General features: G+C 58.1%; 1 protein-coding gene across 2 annotated transcripts; it reads right to left on the bottom strand.

Moving 5' to 3' along the window:
• Positions 1 to 397: 397 nt before the first annotated feature.
• On the bottom strand, positions 398 to 19,207 carry TIE1 (tyrosine kinase with immunoglobulin like and EGF like domains 1). 2 transcript variants are annotated; one of them, XM_041738518.1, is made up of 23 exons: positions 19,057 to 19,207; positions 16,769 to 17,083; positions 16,550 to 16,660; positions 15,044 to 15,199; positions 14,768 to 14,899; positions 14,466 to 14,606; positions 14,151 to 14,279; positions 13,322 to 13,467; positions 12,980 to 13,124; positions 10,619 to 10,777; positions 10,342 to 10,479; positions 9,849 to 10,145; positions 9,005 to 9,295; positions 8,525 to 8,715; positions 6,241 to 6,451; positions 5,968 to 6,078; positions 5,624 to 5,814; positions 4,548 to 4,661; positions 4,378 to 4,448; positions 3,303 to 3,343; positions 3,121 to 3,217; positions 2,938 to 3,037; positions 398 to 873 (listed from the first exon to the last, which is right to left on the bottom strand). In XM_041738518.1, the coding sequence occupies exons 1-23, from the start codon at positions 19,112 to 19,114 to the stop codon at positions 802 to 804; spliced, it is 3,417 nt and encodes a 1,138-aa protein (XP_041594452.1). In that variant the 5' UTR covers positions 19,115 to 19,207; the 3' UTR covers positions 398 to 801. The 2 variants fall into 2 exon arrangements, 1 of the variants encoding a protein (XP_041594452.1); XR_005985248.1 differs by lacking the exons at positions 398 to 873; positions 2,938 to 3,037; positions 3,121 to 3,217 and having other exon boundaries at positions 4,548 to 4,650.
• Between the last annotated feature and the right edge of the window lie 416 nt (positions 19,208 to 19,623).

The following is a 19,623-nucleotide window of genomic DNA, read 5'->3' as shown; positions in this document are numbered from 1 at the left end:
CCACCAAAAGACATAAGCAGAGGTGGGAGCTCAAGAAAAGCCAGCATCTGTCTGGTACTGAGGTGTCAGTCTGAGCTGACGCGGAGCTGATCCTGGCTCAGACTGTTTGGACGAGCAGTTACATAGAGACATTGGGAGGCCTGCTGCTGATGTGGGCTGGAGACAGGGAGGAGACCAGGAAAACTGGACTTCTCATAGGACAGAGATGTGGGTGGTGGTGTCTGTGTAAGATGAGTCTTCCAGAACATTCCCCAGCACGGAGAGACAACCCCCAGTACAGGGCTTGGGCCTATGGTTGTCTAACTAGGGACCATGTTTCTTTTCTTGGAAAGTCCGAGTTTCTCTTTGGTTTAACTTTTCCTTGGGATTGGCCAGCAAGTAAAAAAAAGACATTGGATGGAGCTTCTCAGAGCATTTATTTTTTTCTGATTATAAAGCCAGACGTGGGGGAGTAGCCGAATGGGGAATGTTAGGGTGTGGGTGCTGGCTTGGGTGTAGGAGCTGAAGGAAGGGCTGAGTGAGGGCAGTTGCAGAAGAGGAGATATATGTGGAGCGGCTGAACGAGAAGGAGAAATGGGAGGAGTCACTATAAGAAGTGTAGCTGCAGAAGGCATGGGAGCAGCTCTAAAGTATGAGGACCCGCGTCCCCTAAGCCCACCCCACCCCTGGATCCCCTCTTTTCTTAAGTTAAAAAAAATTCCTTGAGGCAGCTCAGATCAGAGGCTGCAAGGATCAGAAGTCACAGGTCGGAGAGTGGAGTTTGCTCTGGCCAGCAGAGCCCGGTTCTGGCTTGACAGCAGCTCAGGCCTCCTCAGCTGTGGCGTCGATGCCCGCATAAGTGAAGTTCTCAAACAGCGACATGTTCACGTAGGCCTGGGAAGCAGAGAAAGCTTTAGTGTGGGCTGGGGATGCGGGCGACTCTAGCCTGGGGCCCCCTGGCTTCCATGCGGTAGGGCCACTTGAAGAGACCTTGATTTAGACTCAAGCAACATGGCCCCATGGGCGAGGGTGGCCTTCCAGAGCCAGAACAGATGGACAACACTTGCGGGTTCAGCTGAGAGCCCCTTACACATTGTTAACAAGAGGGTTTTTTTTTATTGCTTTTAAATTTTTTTCATTAAAAGTGTAGTTGACATACAACATTATATTAGTTTCAGGTGTACAACACAGCGACTTGACACTCACCATCTGCCACCACACAAAGTTATTACAGTATCAGTGACCATATTCCTTAGGCTGTACTTTCATTCCTGGGACTTATTCATTGTGTAACTGGAAGTTTCTACCTCTTGTACCTCTTAATCTTCACCGATTTTGTCCAAAATCGGTGGGTCTTAGCAACTACTAGTTTGTTCTCTGGTTTTATGAGTTTCTGTTGTTTGTTCATTTGTTTTTTTTGTTGTTGTTGTTGTTTAATTCCACATATAATTGAGATCGTATGGTATTTGTCTTTCTCTGGCGTATTTCACCTCCTTAGCACAGTACCCTCTCGATCCATCCATGTCCCTGTGAATGGCAAGCTTTCATTCTTTTTGATGGCTGAGTAATATTCCATCATACACACAACTGACCCCAAACAATATGGATTTGAACTACATGGGTCTGCTTACACCAGATTTTTTTTCAATAAATGCCATACAGTACGGTAAATGTATTTGCTCCTCCTTATGACTTTCTTACTAACATTTTCTTTTCTCTAGCTTATTTTAGTCTAAGAACAGTATATAATACATATACGAAATATGTGTTAGTTGGCTGTTTATGTTAGCTGTAAGACTTCCAGTCAATAGTAGGCTATTAGTAATTAAGTTTTGGGGCAGGCACGAGTTATATGCAGGTTTTCGACTACCTGGGGATTGGTGCCTCCAACCTATCCATTGTTCAGAAGTCAACTGTATATACCATATCTTCTTTATCCACTCATCTCCGTTTTTATGGACCCATCAAATGAATTGTTTACTCATGAATTCATTCATTTATTCATCTATTCATAAAGCTATTTTTTAATCATTTACCCATTTATGTGGTTATTTGATCATTTATTCATTCTTGTTTGTGTGTTTGTTTAAAGATTTTAAATAATCTGGGCAGCCCGGGTGGCTCAGTGGTTTAGAGGCATCTTCAGCCCAGGACCTGATCCTGGAGACCCGGGATCGAGTCCCACATCAGGCTCCCTACAGGGAGCCTGCTTCTCCCTCTGCCTGTGTCTCTGCCTCTCTCTGTGTGTTTCTCATGAATAAATAAATAAAATATTAAAAAAAAAGATTTTAAATAATCTCTACACCCAATATGGGGCTCAAACTCACCACCCGGAGATAGAGTCATGTGCTCCACTGACTGGGCCAGCCAGGCCCCCCCACACCGATCATTCCTTCATTCCTTAAGACAGCTTGTTGATTCCTACAGCTACTTAGTCATTAATTCATATGAAGAACTCTTTTTGCATTTGCTCATTTTGGTATATTTCTTCACTTATATTTACCTGATAATTCATTTATTCACATGATTATTAGATTTGGTTATTTGTGTTTACTTGTATGTTTATTATATCATCCAACCACTAATTCTATTCATTCATTCACGCATCCATCCATTCTGTTAGTTGACCATTCATGCATTGTTACTCTGGCTCTGTGCCCGGTGAGAAGAGGTGGCCCAGTGATGAGAGCCGGCTGATGGCGCCAGCAGAGTAAGACAGGTAAGCAGTCTAGGACTGGGACCTGGGGAAGGGAGTTGCTGCCGAGGCCTTGGAAGAGTTAGGAGGACCTAGTGTCTAACCCGTGGAGAGCTGGAAAGGAGGGTGGCATCCTGAGGCCCAGCCATCCTGGCAGCTAGCAGTGGGGACAAGGACATGGAAGCTGCTGCTCTCTGGTTCCTGTGAGAGGGGATCCCTGGAGCCTGGTGAGCCCTAGTCTCCATCACCCCCAGTCTCCTCACCTTCCTGGCTTCCAGCATCCGGCCCAGCTGCAGCGCAATCTGGGCAAAGGGGGGTCGCTCGTATGGACGGTCCCGCCAGCACTGACGCATCAGCTCGTACCTGCAGAGGGGACATTGCTGAGAGGAGGGGTAAGGGCCGACTGGGGTGACAGGGTCACGGGGCTCTAGGCTGAGGAGACTCACACTTCATCATCACAGTTTCGAGGCTGTTCCATGCGGTAGCCCTGAGGCAGCTTCTCATAGAGCTCAGCACAGGTCATGCCACAGTAAGGTGTGCCCCCTGCAGGAGGGGACAGAGCTTTCTGAGCCCAGGGAATGGGGTGGGCGGTAAGGAGAGGGCTGGGGTCTGAGGCTCTGGAACTCACCAAGGCTCACGATCTCCCAGAGGAGGACCCCAAAGGACCAACTGAAATGAGAAGGATGTACTTAGTTACCTTCTAGGCCAAGGGGCCAGCAGTCTAGCATCTGTGGACCCCAGGGGGCAGCCCCACCCTGCCCCTGCATGGGGCTACTCTGCAAGTGTCCGACTTGGCCAGCTGCTGTCTGCTCCACGGGAACTCCTTCACAGCCGCCCCCAGGCTCAACATCATCACAGCTAACATTTTAATTACACACCGTGGGCCACGCACTGATCTAACATACACATTCATGCATTTAACCCTCACACCAGCCTTGTGATACAGGTGCTATTGTTACGCCCATTCTACAGATGGAGACACGGATTAGATAGCTTGCCCAAGGTCACCCTGCTAGTAAGTGGTAGACCTGAAATCCAACCCTGACAATTCGACTCCAGAGCCCTTGTTCTTCACTGCCTCTTATATTATAGCAACCTCCATGCAGAGGAGACCAGGGTAGGACTTCTAGTAGGGCAGGAAATCTAGAGGGTTTGGGGGCAGAAGCAGGAAGTAGCTGAGTGGTGGTCAGAGGGGCAGTCACTGTGGTGGACAGTGAGCAAGGCAGGCCAGGCCAAAGGGCCAGGGGCTGATGGCCAGAGCCAGTTCCCTGGAGAGAGAAGCAGAAGGGCAGCCAAAATGGTCATCTGGGGTGAGGAGCATAAATAAAGGGTTTTGGGGCCATGCTCTGCTTAGGTTCTCAGGTGGGGATGACCCTGCCCTTCAGAGATGAAAGTGAGAACATTCCATGAGTGGTCATTCCCGAACCTCTCCAGTGTATCTCCCAGCATCAGATGAACACAGCCCTGAACTTCCCTACCCCAGTCCTACCACCGAAACACCTTCCAAGACAATGCCTCCTTCCAGCTAGCACCCAACCCCCTTCCCACTAAGATGCTGGGCATCGCCAAGGTATACCTGAGACTCTGGGTATACCCAAATCGTGCTTATACTACCTGAGACGTGTCTAAGATGTGTCTAGGTTATGTCTATATGCATCTTGAGGGGACCCATCCTTCCTGCCCCTTCTGAGCCCCACACTCACACATCACTCTTGGTGGTATAGACGCTGTAATTCAGAGACTCAATGGCCATCCAGCGCACGGGGAGACGCCCCTGGGAGAGAGTGGGTTTGAGGGGTCAGGTGAGGAGGAGGGGCCTGTGTCGGGGGCTCTGGAGGGGCACTGGAACCTGAGAGGGGGGACTGAGACTTACCATCGTCTTCTTCACATAAACCTCTTCCCCCCGAGAAAGGCCGAAGTCAGCAATCTTGGAGGCCAGGTTCTCTCCGACCAGCACATTCCGGGCAGCCAGGTCTCTGTGGATGAACTGCAGGCATGGTCAGAGTCAGGAAAGACTAGGGATGAGCAAGCCCGGGACTCCTGGGCCAGTGACGGGTCTGGCCTCACAGCTGGTCTCTGCGGGCACCCTCCGTCTCTAGGACAGCCCCTCAGTCTTCTTCCCAGCCAGCAGGGTGGGGTCGGCGCCTCCTGCCTCAGCAGAGTCACGCTGCTGGCTACCCCTTCTTTCCCATGATCTGGCCATGGCCAGGCTCAGGGTGCACCTCTTTTCCTGGGGCAAGAGTGGGCTTGTCTCTGGTGACCACACTGCACCCTCCCCTCTTCACCGGCTCCCTCCTCCCTTTCTTCTCCCCTCCTGGATGAAAGTGGAAAAGGCCTTCCTCTTGCCCAAAGTGACCTTTCCCTGAGTCTCAAATCCTCCCCACAAGACCCTCCACCTTCCTCAGGGACCTTTCTCCATCAACCCCTCCCTCCGCACTGGCCTCTACTCCTCTGCCTCAAACACACTCAAAACTTCACTAACTTTAAAATGTCTTCCCTCGTGTCACGCTCCCCTCCTGATACTGTCCTTTCCTTCCTTCCGTTCAGGCAGAGTGTCCTCAGACTTGGGTTCAGGCCTCCACTCCCCACTCCACCCTCCACCCTGTCCTGGTGGATCTCTCCCTCCCACCCCTCATGGGGTCCACTCCCTTGCCACGGGACTCCTCCACCCTTTGTGGGGTAATGACTCCCAGATTGTGGTCTCTGGACTAGGCCTTTCTCCTGAGTTCTAGGCTGGCATCTCTAACTGTCAATTCAACACCCCAACCAAGGTGTCCCTGGGGTGCTTACAACGCAACACCTCCCCGCAGATGCACTCGCCCGGGGCCAGCAGCTCAGGGTTTTGTCCTCTTCCTGTCTTCCTACCCCCCACGTCCAAGACCGCAGGCTGACTCTTCCTCCTGCAGTCGTCCCCGTGGCACACCTGCCCGCGCACACTCACACACACACCTGCTTCTCACTCAGGTACTGCATGCCATTGGCGGCATCGCTGGCAAAACGCAGCAGCTGCCGGGAGCTGAGGGTGGAGGCCGTGCCATGCTCTCGGGCGAAAGCTGGGTCCGTCTCCAAGACCCGGCTCTTCCGCAGAAAGTCTAGCAGGTTCCCGTAGGGGGCGTATTCAATAGCGATATACAGGTAACCTGGGAGGGAAGGACCAGGTACCGGGTGGGGGCTCACACCAGCAGCCACTTGAGGCAGGCCCCCAACTGTAGGAGACAGGGAGCCTCAAACCACTGCAGCGAGGAGGGGATGGGGCTTGGGAGGACAGGACAGGTGAGGAGCTGGGGCCTCACCTCGGTTCTCACAAGCCCCCAAGAGGTTGATGATATTGGGGTGATGCCCCAATTTGCACAGAACTTCCAGTTCTCCCGCGAAGTCACGATGGTCATTTTCAGAGGCGTACTCTGTGGAAAGAATCCAGTATCACTTTCGCCAGAAATAATTCTAGAGAAAAGGCATGCTGGTGAGGGCTGGGGGCCAGTTGCTGGAGGGAGCCAGGGAAGGCCTGGCAGGTGTGGGACAAAGGAGAGGGGTGGGCCGGGGGTCAGGGGTCGCTCCCAGGGGACCTTTCAGCATCTTGATGGCCGCATTCATCTTGAGCCCGTCCTTCTTGATCATGGCCCGGATGACCTGGCCAAAGTTCCCCTCCCCGATGAGGTCCTCAAAGGTGATGTCTTCCCACTCCAGCACTGGATAACTCAGGGGCTCGGGCTGTGGTTTCGGCCGCCGGGTTAGTGTCAAGGTGCCTGAGCTGAACTGCAGGATGGTTTCCTCACCCTGCGGAGGATGGGACAAGTGGGCAGACGGTCCATGCAGCGGACATGGGCCCAGCAAGAGGCACAGGGAGGAGACAGATGGACAGAGACCACCAGAGAAGACACTCTGGTGGTTGGCCAGGATGAGACATGCAGACAGAGGACACATGCTGACACAGAATCATAGGAGATGAAGCTATCAGGGGGCTGCTGGGTGGACAAATGTCCAAGAAGAGAGTTGTGAGGCCACAGCCGGGGATCAGGTGCGTGGGGTTCTGGAAGATCAAGGAGTGGGTAAAGCTGCTCAGAGCCACGAGTCGATGGAAAGATGATATTTCTAACATTTAAAATGGGAAAGAATTGGAATGAGCTGTGATGGGAAGTGGCAAGCTCCCCATTACTGTGCTGATCTCACAGCCGGGCTTTTCTGGCACCAGAAGTACTCAGGCTTCCAGCCCTGGGCGGTGGGCTAGGAAACATGCATGGAGCACTAAGCCTGAGCTGCCAGGAGTCAGTTGGAGGGGTTTTCTCCACGGAAGCAGAGATGACTACTGTCTACCCACGGGTCATCCATCAATAGCTCTAAAACCACCTGGGAGCTGAAGATGGAAAGACCACCACAAACAGGCACGTCCACTTCCCCCAACCATGTCGGAGCGGGGCCGCCTGGGCAGGCCTAGGGCACGAAAAGGAAACAGCTGGACAGGGCCCAGGGCACTGCCGGCATGACAACTGGAAGAAGGTTAATGCAGACCTGGGTGGGTGGGGGGTCCCTAAGTGAGCTGAAGCCCAGCCCAACAGGTGAGGGCCAAGGGCACGGGCCACCTGGATTCACATGAGGCACGAACAGCTAGGGGCACCGTACGCAGGTGGGCACATGCACACATGCTCACAGAGGGGCACGAGCACACGGACACACACAGACACACAGGGGGTGCCCACCAGCGGACGCACACGTGCACTCCCACGTGCACTCCTCCACGGGCACGCACACACTTCAGGAGGGCACAGGAGGCAGGGTTCCTCCCGACAACAGATGTTAGGGTTGTCTCTCTGTGCAAGGCTGCTTTCCCACCTCCTGCCCTCAACATTTGTATGCAACACCCCGCCCCCACCTCAGCGCTGACCTCAGAGGGAGCAGCCTGGAACAAAGGGGCCAATTGAAACTCTGAAGGCAGTTTTTACCAAGGCAGAGACAATAGCCTGGGACACTAGGTTTTCTATCACAAGGATCAGCCCTTGAGAGAGAAGAGGGGTTTTTTTTTTGTTTGTTTTGTTTGAAATGCCAAAGCTTGGCTGTAAATATCCAGAACCCAGGTGTAGAGGACCAAGGGCAGAGTCTGGATCGTTAGGGACAGATCAGCAGGGAAGATCCCACAGGAGGCAGGACGGGCAGGGGGGAGAGAGGGGTGGGCGGGGGTGGCAGGAGGAGGTGATGCTGGTCCTGGAAAGGGAGCCTGCCCTGCTCCCACCCAAGTGGGGGCCTGGGTGCTGGAGGGTGCAGACTGCTACCTAAAGCTCAGACAAGTTTACGGTGAGGCCAGGGAGGGTGGAGGCGGTGCTCCCCCCCCCCCCCTTGCAGTGACAGGTAACCAGGGCTGCGATGAAGAGTGTGGGGGCCACAGAACACGTCCTCCGCAGGGTACAGGAAGCACCTCGCAGCTCTTAATTCTCCCTGGGGAGGCCCTGGCCTTTGCAGAGATGAGGCTGGAATGAGGGACTCAACAGTAAGAGGAGCCTGTGGGCAGGAGGCTCCCAGGTCCCAGAGGGTCCACCAGGACAGAGGCCAGGATGAAGCCCAGGTGTCCCCCTGCACAGTGAGGAGAGGGAGGGTCCTGGATTAACCACAGCGGAATAGGGACCTGACGGAGTTATCTTGAACTGGGAGTATTAAATATCTCACTGCCAACATCGATTGACTTAGGAATTGAATTCAGTTCTAGGAAAATAAAGAAAATTACATTTTGCACCCTTGAGCATTGTTGAGTGTAGTCCTACGCCTGCAACAGAGAGACGCACACACACGTGTGCACACACACACGGGGTCAGACACAGGGTGTGCACCCATGCTTCCCCGGCGCGTCCAGGGACTGACCGAGCCGGACTGGTAGGTGAAGGTGCGTCTGCGGTGCAGGCAGCTTCTGCGGATACACACGAGGGTTAGCAGGGCAGCCAGGATGGTGAGGCAGGTGGCAGACACAGAGCCCACTACGGCCAGGATCAGCTGCCGGTCCAGGCCCTCCTCGGCCGCCTGGACTTCTTGGACCGGGCCCTCACTCTGCAGACCTGCACGCAACGGAGATCATGGGGGCACCTAGGTCAGGGACGGAGGGGTCAGAGATCCTAGAACCAGTGGGACCAGGGCTGTCAGGCCAATGGTTCGCTGCAGTGACATGATACTCCCAGCACTAAGGCCACGGAAGCAGGGAAGGGTCAGGGTGCCCAGTACCAGGACTCGTGTCACTTGTTGGGAGGGGCCTTGGGTGTCCCAGCTCCAAAGCTGGAGACGGTGTGGAAGGAGAGTACGTGGGGGCCGACCCCAGGACCAGGAGCCCCCGGGGCCCTGCTCTCTCACCGTTGCCCAGGGTGGACTCCTCCACCACGGTGCTCCAGTCTCCGGGACCCTGGATACTGGCCCGCACACGGAAGAGGTAGCGTGTGCTGGCGTTAAGGCCACGGACAACCGTGCTGGTCTCCTCGGGCCTGTCCACGTCCATCCACAGCGGGTCTCCCGAGCCCCCCGCCACCTGCACCTCCACGATGTACTTGGATATAGGCCCAGCCGGAACCTCTGGGCGCAGCCACGTCAGCTGGATCTCTGAGTCTGAGAGGGCCTGGGCACGGAGGTGGCGGGGGGCTGGGGGCCCTGGGGAGATGGGGGCGGGAAGGCAGGGCTCACACAGGAGCAGGGCATGTAGCTCTGGGGTCAGACCCACTTGAGCTGTGTCCCCTGCTCTGTGGACCCCGGAATGGGAGCCATCCCACCAACCTCTGCCTTTCCCCCCTGGGCTGGAGTCCTCTCCCTAGATCCCTTCACGAACCCCAAGCTTCTGCTCCCCTTGCTCTCTGTCTGTGCCAGGGCGTCCCTAGGCCCCTGTGCCCTGTGTTCCCCCAAATCCCATGTCCTCCTGTGCACCACCCCCTCCCCTGACGCTGATCTCACATGAGGCCTGGCCTCCCCATCTCTCCCCATCCTGAGGCTCCTGGGGACCCACCTCCCACTAGCCCCCCATATCAGCCTGTCCCACGTCCTCCCTGTGCTCACTTCTGTCTGCCCTCCTTCCCCCTCATTGCCCATGCGTCCTGCGTTCTCTCCGCGTCCACCTGCCCTCCTGTAACCTCCCGCGTCCTGCGTGTCCTGTGTGTTCCATGTCCTCCCATCACCCCAAGCCTAGGAGCCCCCTCCGGAGCATACACACCACTGGGGGGCAGAAGCACGCGCGCAGGGGGCGAGGCGGGGCCCAGGAGGGTGCAGTGGTACAGCCGCACGTCCAGCTGGTACTGGGTGCCGGGCGCAAGTCCCGTCAGGAGGGCGGTGCGGGCCTGGGGGGACGACACGTTCTCCCGCCGCTCCTGTCCCCGTGCCCCATCCCATAGGCGCAGCAGGAAACCATCGCCCACCAGTGGCCCGGGCACCAAGGGCAAGGACCAGCTCACTCGCAGCCGGTCAGGGCCCTCCACGTGCCAGCCCTCCAGCCACGGCTGCAGCGAGGGCTCTGGGGTCGGAGGTTGGGAGGCAGACTGTTCAGTTGGCCCCTGGGGCTGGCCGGGACAGCGATCCCCAGGGGACAGGGGGGGACAACCTCCAGTGGGGAAGGCAGGGGCCCCTGGGGTGGGCAAGGCAGGGCGACCCCTGCGTGCACAGGAGGGTATCCCCTGGGCGGACGCGAAGGGATGACTCCCGCCTCTCACCAGGACAGTCCGTGGTCATGAGGGTGGGAGGCCCCCAGGCCCCCTCCCCTCCCTCCCCCGGCCGGCTCAGCTGCACTCGGACGCTGTATCCCGTCTTCGGCCTCAGGTTCATTAAAGTCACATTCTCACTGGGGTCCACTGGGGGCGGCACACACTACTCAGCCCCCACCTCTTCCAGAAGCTGCCACCCCCCCTTCACTGTGCCCCTTCCTGGCATTGTCACCCACACCCCTGTGGGGCCCCAGGTCCCCCCTCCCCCAGCCGTCGCCCTGCTCACCCACAATCGCCGACCAGGCCATGGTGCTGTCCTGGGGCCGGTAGTGCAGGCGGACGGAGGCGATGGGTCCGTCCCCGGAGAAGGAGACCAGCGGCGAGACCACGAGCTGGCGGCTGTGCTTGGCCAGGAGCCGAGGAGGGGTCAGGGGCACTGGGGGCACTGCCGGGGGACCCGAGGTCAGGCAGGGCCTAGACGGCCGGCCCTGTCCTCAGAAAAGGCAGAGGACTCTGCTCTGGCCAGCAAAGGGGTCTCAGCGGCTTGGTTTGGACCTCGGGCCCCTCTGGGCTGGGGAGCAACCAAGTTCAACAGGTGACTGGCGGGGCCGGCGACCAGTCAGGCCGGTGTCCGGCCCTCTGGGCAGCTCGGAGTGCAGGGACCTGGCCACGAGGACACAAGCGTGTCCCCAAGGATGTGAGGTCTGGTCTGACACAGCTGGATGGACTCGGGGGAGGGCTGGCTGTCCATGCAGTGCGGGACATGCAGGGGGCAGAAACCCAAGGCAGGGACACAGCCTGCTGTCAGCCCGCCCACCCCCCATCACCTGTCACTCTTTTGTTGGGAAAAAAAAAAGGTAGCCAGGGATGAAGCACCTGTTCTATCCTAGCTGCTTCGCGCGTACAACCTCTCCAGGTCACAGCTACCTTTCCAACAGGGCTGTCACCCCTTGTGATGAGGCTTGGAGAGCTTTCCTGGCCTGTGGACACGCAGCCAGCAGGAGGTACAAGCGCGGTGCGAATCCGGTGTTTGGCCAGGCCACCTGGAACCAGCCATTTCCACCCCAAACAGCTCTTGTCTTCCTGCCTGGCTTCCTCACTCTGTGCTCGTTTTCCCTCCGGCCTTAGCTTTTCTTCCCCGATTATTACATCAGGGCCGTAACTGCCCCCCCCGCCAAACGTGTATTGGACTGATGGTTCTAAGGAGAGTGGATGGAAGGGTGAATGGGTGGTGGAGAGGGAGCGCAGGAGGCAGGGGTGTGGGCAGGAGCCATGGTGTCTGACAGAAAGGAGGGGAGAGGAGGGCGGGGTTGGGGTCCCAGAGCTCATGCTGGGGGGTCAGCTGTGCAGGTGGTGTTCAGATGTAAAGTGCGCCCACACTTCCACACTGACTTCAGAACCAGACCCCTACTTCTAGAGTTTCCACCAAATGGGTCTGGAGCTCAGACAGTGGTCGAGGCTGCGGCTCAGATCTGAGAGTTGCCAGAGAACAGCCAAAACCGTGGAAGAGGGCACTTTAACAGGTGTCACAATCGGGGTGCCTCAGGAGGTTGGGCGCCTGGTTCCTGGTCTCGGCCCAGGTCATGACCTCCGGGGCCTGGATTGAGCCCCACTTGGGGCTCTGTGCTCTGGGCAGGGTCTGCTTGTCCCTCTCCCTTTGCTCCTCCCCCCACTCTCTCTGGCTCTCTCTCAAATAAATAAAATTCTTTAGAAAATATACTAACAATAAATGTCAACATATATGGAGCACGCGCCCTGTGTCAGTCACCACGCTCGGTGCTTAAGAGCAACTTAAATGCATTAAATGCACCATCTGACTTGCTTCACAGCAACCCTCTCTGGTGGGTGCTTATGTCCTTGCTGCTGTGCAGGGAGAGAAAGAAGATGTGAGGTGCTAAGCGGCTTGAAGGCATGGAGGCAGGAACTCGTGGTGAGGATCTGAACCCAAATTGCCTGGGTGGAAGCCTGGAGAGAAAAGACAGGGTGGCTGGAGGCGGAGCCCAGGCCACACTACTAAGTCCTGCGGGTGGGGCAGCTGCGAAGCTGTGGGAGGGGTGAGAGCAAGTGGGGAGAAGAGCCAGAGGAAGAGGAGAGGGGTCTGGGCTTGTGTGGGGTACGTGGCCGTCAGGAACAGAGGGCAAGGGAGCTAGGGCTCCTGGTGCTGTCGAAGGGAGAGGGACCATCCTGGGCTCAGGCGGCCTCCTCCCTATTCACCTGGAAACCCTCATGCGGCTCCTCTGGGTGGCAGGTCACCCTCTGAGCTCAGGTGCCCCAAGCGCTCCCCAGTCCTGGCACTGGGAGCCCTGGGGTGTGACTTGGAGCAGGAAGCAGCACCCCAGAGGCAGAATTAAAGGAACACAGTGTGCAGGGCTTGTGAGGAGGTGGAGAGAGCCAGCACGGCCAGGCAGGAGGCCGGGCAGGGCCAGAGGTGTCCTGTTTCTAGGGCACGGGATGTCCTTTGCAGATAGGCCTGAGCTACGCTCCTGCCCTGACCCCGGCCGGCGCTGAGTTCTGGTCCATGACAAGCCCTGGTCCTGGGCAGTCACTTGAGGTGCCCCAGCCCTTCCTGCTTCAATGCCCAGTCTGAGCAGCATCAGCCAGGGCCCACCCTGCCCACCGTCCTTCACGGGCGCAGGACATCACTGACCTTTGACGTTGACCCTGAAACGTCGGCTGTCTTGGCCACCAGACGTGGACACGCGGCACTCCCAGAGCCCACTGTCCCCAAGAGTCAAGCGGGGCACCTCGAACTCGGCTGTGGTCTTGTCTGGCTCCACAATGGCCTTGGTGGACTGAGAGAGACACGGGAAGGGGACAGACAGCAGACAATGGGCACCCATGTGGCCGACATGGGGACTGGTGAGGGGACAGAGGGCCAGCGCCAGTTTCTTAACAGTCAGCCTGACCCCATCTGAGCCTGTGGAAAGCCCCGGGGCTCGGGGGTCTGGGGGAGCAGCTGCAGGGCAGGAGGGGCGGGGTGGGGGCTGACCAGGAGGACCGTGCCGTCGGGCTTCCGGAGCTCCATGCTGCCGCGCACCGGGAAGGGGTTCCCCGCGGCTGCACAGTTGATCCGGGGCATGGTCTCTAAGTTGAACTCCAGTTCCGAGGCCAAGTCCAGGATCTGCGGGATCCGGTCTAGGGAGAGAGAGGACACGTCCTGAAGCCCCCAGCTGCCCTTGTCCCGTGTCCTGAATCCCAGCGGAGGTTCTGCGGCTCCACCTACCCTGCCTCTGCTGGGCCACCGGGTCTGCCTCCTGTGCCCCCACCCCGAGGTCCTCTCTAGGCCAGCATGGGCCCCTCACCCGCCTCACAGCCCGAACACTGGGTCAGATCTCATTCATTTCTGGGCTCCGTTACACACGCTCTGGGGTCTCCTGCCTCCACTCTCCCACAATTCCCTCCTCCCCGTCACAGTGCACACCTGCTGGCCTGAGTTCAAAGTTGCCAAGGTTCGCCTCTCCCGGCCACTCCCCCCGGCCTCCCTGTACTCCACCATCCAGGTATCTGACCGAGTCCTCAGCCCCCGGGCCTTTGCACATGTTCCTTCCCCAGCCATCTCACTGTCATCCTTCATACCCCATTTCAGACCTTGCCCCTTCCCCATAGCCCTCCCTAAACCTTTCAGACAGGCCGGGGCCTCCTCTGGGCTCCGTCCCCCTCTCTGGGCTGCTGCCCCTCCCTGTATGGGCGGTGTGGTCTGGGTGGTGAGAGGTCCTCCTGGCCTGCAAGCTCCCCGAGTGCAGGACTTCGAGCCAGGAAGGTGTGTCTGGTGAAGGCTGACTTGTCTTGAGAGATCCCAGAGGCCCTTGCGCTCATACCTGACTTCTCACAGTGCATTCCGTGCCACCCGGAGGGACAGACACAGCCACTGAAGCGGTCGCAAGTACCACCATTCCGACAGTGGCACTGGAGGCGGCAATCCGCCCCGAAGTGGCCAGGGGCACAGGCTGAGAAGAGAGAGGGGTTGTGGTTAGAGGGACACAGGTCAGGGGCAATGCAGGCACAGCTGGGGCCCGGGTAATGACGGGCTGGGCAGAGAGGGCACGGGCCAGGTGAGCAGGGGCCTGTGGAGGACCAGAGTGGAGGCTCCAGGTCCAGCTTGTGGCCGGCTGTCTGGGCAGGTCAGTCCGTACCTTCCTGGCACTGGCTTCCTCTCCAGCCAGATCCACAAGAGCAGCCGTAGGGGTCCGGGAGGCAGAAGGTGAGACCCCGGCAGCCCGACGTGCCTGGGCACTGCTCCTGGCAGCTCTGCCCAAAACGGCCCTCCCTGCAGGCTGGACACGGGCGTGTGGGTGTAGGGTCCACTGTTGGGCCTCAGGGTTCAGGACCCACTTGGCATTCTTGCCACCCACCAGGTTCCATCCTCTTGGTTCAAGAGGCTCCCCCCAGCCAGTCACCCTCTTCCGCCTCAGTCCTAGCTCCCCGTCCCCCTTACCCTGCTCGCAGCGGGTACCAGTGAATCCAGGGGGGCACACACATTCGCCATCCTGGTCATGGCAGACACCTCCATGCAGGCAGCCGGGGCATTCCTTGGTACAGTCTGGTCCCCAGCGCCCTGCCCCACAGCCTGGAGGAACGTGCTTTCAGCAGCTGACCCTCACCCACCTACCACGGCTGCTGACCATGGGGGCAGGCCGGGGGGCCCACCGCAAGTGCCCACAGGGCTCCCAGCCTCCCATACCACCCTCCATCTTCGCCCTCTGCTCCTAACCCCGCACGATGAGCCTGAAGAAGGCACTGCCTAGGGGGCTGGCTTCCAGGTAGGTAGCACTGTAGATGCCACTTGAAGGTGGCTGCACGTTGGGGAGCTGCAGGAGGAAGTGCCCATCCTGGGCCTCATGCCAGTCCAGGGTATAGAAGTAGGATCCTGGGGGCAGAAATGGGTCAGGGGTCTCAGCACCAGGTGAGAGCTGGTGCCCAGGTCACATCAATCTGTACAGTACAGTCGCCAGAACTGGGGCAAGGCACCAGCCAGGGGCTGTCCCCAAGCCAGAATGCTGGGGTGCATCCTCTGTTCCACGCCCCACCAACACTCAGGAAGTCACCAGGTCCTGCTCCGTCCCGCCTCTCCTCATCTGCTAAAGCAGGCCAGTTCTTTCCACGCCGCTCCTGGCCACCCCCACCATGGCCCCAGCCTCCCTCAGCCTTCCAGGCAGTCTCCTCTGCCTCTGTCCCCCCCTTTCCCTGTCCAGCCTCCACTCAGCAGCCAGTAGGACTTGCCCCAACAGAAGCCTCCGCAGCATCCCTGCTCAGATGCCTTAGCACATTGCGTTCACCAGTTTGGCCACCCCTGAGCCCTCTGGCCCTACACCTTTCCACACCCTGCCTGATTCCTAACATGCCTGAGTTCTGGAAATGCTGGTTTCTCTTCTAGAAACACCATGGTATTTCAGCACTTCCTGCCTTTGCTCTTAGCCAATCCTCCTCCAGGAATGTCCTTTCCTCCTCCTGTGTGCGGCTAATTCCCATTCCTCCTTCTCAGCATAGTTCAGGGGTTATCTACCTGGGGACTTCTCCCAGAAGCCTCTTCCTCCAAGCAGACCCAAACACTAGGGTCCCTGTCCTCGTCCTACCTCCTTTATGCCTCTTTGCCTGGGACTGGACTGTAGGGAGCTCAGGTCTACTAGACTCTCCACACCCCTCATCACTTCAGGGGGCCTGGTGCTCAGGAGGCAAACCCTGCGGCCCAAGGGAAGGGTCCTCCTCCTTCAAGAGCCCAGGGATGCAAGAGGCAGCCAGAAGGCTGTGGGTCTGAGGGTAGAGGCAAGAAATATTTGGGGCCACATAGAATAATGGCTCGCTTCTGTGGGGTGGCCAGAGGGTCTATCCAATAGGGCCAAAGTCAGTGCAGGCCTGGGCTGAGTTACCAGTTCTCTTCTTCCCGGATGGGGCTGCTGCTCCCTCCAGGGGGGCTATGTGACAGCACCTGCTAACTCCCAGGGGGGAGACAAAGGTGAAGGTTCAACACGGGGCTGACTTGAGGGTAACAGGGAAGGAGGTAGCCAACCACAGGGCTGCTGATCCTCTGGGTGCAGTGGGAGGACAGCTGCAGCCGGAGAAGAGATGGGTGCAGGTGCTTCCCGACAGGTTGGTGTGGAGTGTGCAGGGAGGGTGGCAGGTGTATCAGAGTGGGGCTGTGTAGGCGGCCAAAGCTGGGGCGCCCCGGCCGAGGGGGGGGGGCTGTGTGGTGAGGCGCCAGGCCCATGGGTCCTCTCACCATTGCTTTTCCAGATCACATCTGTCTGCTTCTCCTTGTGCACACGCGCCGCAAGCACGGCCGTGTCGCCCTTGTTCACCGTGTGCGTGACCTTGTCCGGGAGCAGGTGCGCTGCGGGTGGGGAGCGGGGGCGGGGTGAGATGGGTGGAGGCGATGGGGGGTCAGAGGTCCACGGTGGGCTCCCTTCCAGCCCCCGCCCCAGCCGCGCCCCACACTCACCTCCGGGGCTGTTGTGCACGTAGAGGACGCGGGTGCGCCCCGGGCCCGCTCCGCCCACGCACGAGAAGACGCCCACGAGGTCGGAGGGCTGCGAGAAGCCCTGCAGCGTGACGCTGTGCGAGCCGTTGCGCAGCAGGTGCGGGGGCTGCCCGGGCGGCGTGCGCACGATGCGGTCGTCCTTCTCCAGCAGCAGCGGCGGCGCCCAGGCCTCGGCGCCCCGGCCCGGCCCGGCCTCCCCGGACACGCAGGTCAGGAAGAAGCGCTGGGGCTCCACGAGCCGCAGGTCGGCCAGCAGCGTCAGGTCCACCGCGGCGCCTGGAGGGGACGCCACCTGCGTGCCACCGGGTCCCCAGGCCGCCGCGCCCTCCCAGGCCTCCTTTCCCTCCCCTCCCTTCCTGCCCCGCCCCAGTCTCTCTGTCCTAAAAACAAAAACAAAGCCCCTCCCCTGGCCTCCTGCCCCCCCCCCGCCCCCACCCCCTTCTCCTGCCAGATGGCTTCCCTTCAGGGCCTCGGAAGGAATGATGGGCGCTCCCTGTCTCCGGTTCCTCACCGCCCAAGGCCCTGCCACCGCTTGGAGTCCCCACCTGTCGCACACTGCGAAGGGGAGCGGGAGCGGCTGTCCAGGACAGCCTCCGAGAACAGGCCTGTCTTGGAGAAAGCCCTCCCTGCCCCGCCAGAAATGTAGACAAGGCTGGCCCTCCTGGGAGTGAAGGGAGAGAGGTGGCCGCTCAGCAGGGTGGTTGTGGGGCAGGAAGGCGGGAGGCCCTGCTTTTCTTTTCCTGCCCATTAACTGGCAAGTAATTAGTTAGCTTAAATGCCACTTAGCTTATGGATGAGTATTCCAAAGCCTAGCAGGAGGAAATCAAGTTAGCATTTGCTGACCCCCCCACCATATGCCGGAGCACCTGCTTTTGCGTTGGATCTTCCCGCAAGCCCCCCCCTGCCCCCCCCAGGGAAGTTGATGTCTTCCCATTTACAGAGAAGGGCAAAAATAATTATTCTACAGGCTTCCTGGAGCAAGCTCATCAACTCCCCCCACCCCCCTGCTTTAACTGTCACCTCTGAGTCAACAGCCCTGGGACGGCCTCTCTGGCCTCTCCGGCCTCTCCCCTTGGGCCTGCGTTTCTATCAGCTTTCCCCAGGTCCGCGCATCTCTGGTGCTCCCTGGCTCAACAGGTGGCACTAACCACCTGAGACACAAACTTTGCAGTCCTCTCATGCTCCTCCTTTCGTGATAATTAATGTTTATTGGAGGTCAGTTATACGGCAGGCACTTGATGCGTGTTCTCTCATTTTATCATCCCAACTCTCCTGGGTGGTGGGTGTTATTACTCCAATTTTATAGCCAGCACACGAAGACTTGGAAAGTAACTTGCCCAAGGGCATACAATTAGTAACTGGCAGAGCCAGGTTGTCTGACTCTAAACTCTGTAACTCTAAGGATGTTGCTGGCTGGCCAATCAGTCACAAAATTCTGCAGATTTCTACTTCCTCAAAGCTTCTTCATTGCCCCTTCCATCTCCAAGCCCACCCTTTAGGCCTCGCCCTTACTCACCTGGACCATCTCAGCATCCCATCCTGCCCCAACTCATCCTCCAGAGTGACCATCTAAGACCTTGTGGCTCTCTGGTCTGCAACCTCCCTCAGCTCCCCACTGCCCCTCAGGGTACAGAGCATGCTCTTGAGCCCCTGTTGCTCGAGCTCTGCCTCTCCTGCTGAGTTCCCTCCAAGAACCTTCTCTCCCATGCACTTCCACTCCTCTGAGACTTGCATCTACTGTTCTGTCTGCCTGGAATGAAGACCACTGCTCTTAGTGAAGTCTTTCTGGATTCCCTTGTCATCTACTATCCCCAAGCAGACTAGCTGACTACTCCTCAGTGCTCCTCTGGAGCACTTCACCCCATGTCCCGTGTCCCCACCTACCACTCAAAGATAGCCTTTGCATTCTAATCCTCTTTGGCCATGACTGAGGGAATCAGCTGCCGCTTACCCCAAAACTGGGCACTGGGTGCTCTGCATAAATTATCTCATTTAAACCCCATAACAGCCGTAGGAGGTCAGCATCACAGGATCTGTTACACAGATCTGGAGGCTGGGTGCCTTTCAACCAATAACCCCGTAGCACAGCTCCTAGAATACTCTTGGGCCTGCCTGGGTTTTGGAGGCCTTGAGCCTACTTTCTAGCTGATTGGGTGTGTACCTATAGGTCATGGCAGTGATCATAAGGCTTTCTAGGGGAGAATCAGGGCTTTGGGGCCAGGGGTGGGAGTGGCTTGGGGGAGACTTACCAACATGAGAAGCCAGAAAGAGGATGGGGAGCAGCAAAGGGGGCCCCAGCCAGACCATACTCTGGAGGCTGACCAGGCCAGCCAGGATGAGCTAGGCCTCCGGTCAGTCTGGGTCTGGCTGCTGGGCCTGCACTGATTAGTGAGTGTTGGTACTGGGGAGGAAGAGGAAATGAGGTAGCTTGGGTGGGAGGGGTAGCAGGGAAGGGGTGGGGAGGATTTACCCTGCTTGCGCCCCCACTTTCTACCAGTCGAGCCCCACAATGCTGGGGATGGGTGTGGCCTGGATGGCCCTTGGAATGGGGTCACTTGAGGTGGGGGAGAGTTGTAAGGATAGACTAGGGACTATTTGACGGGTTTTCTCATCTCCTCTTCTCCCTTTGGTCCTCAGTTTTGCCAGCAGGCAGGAGGCAGGAAAGGGAGGAAGCCAGTGGCTTCCGCCTATTGAGGAGGGAGGGGGGAGGATATTGTTCTGGGGTCTCCCCTCCCCCAGCACATACACACAATGCAATTCCTTACGTATGTGTCCCAGGACACAGCTACTTGGGTGTCCTAGAGAGCAGTTCGCAA

The sequence above is a fragment of the Vulpes lagopus genome, chromosome 23 (genome assembly GCF_018345385.1).
Source record: "Vulpes lagopus strain Blue_001 chromosome 23, ASM1834538v1, whole genome shotgun sequence".
In the NCBI taxonomy this organism is placed as follows: domain Eukaryota; kingdom Metazoa; phylum Chordata; class Mammalia; order Carnivora; family Canidae; genus Vulpes; species Vulpes lagopus.
This window is presented reverse-complemented; position numbering and strand designations above follow the sequence as displayed.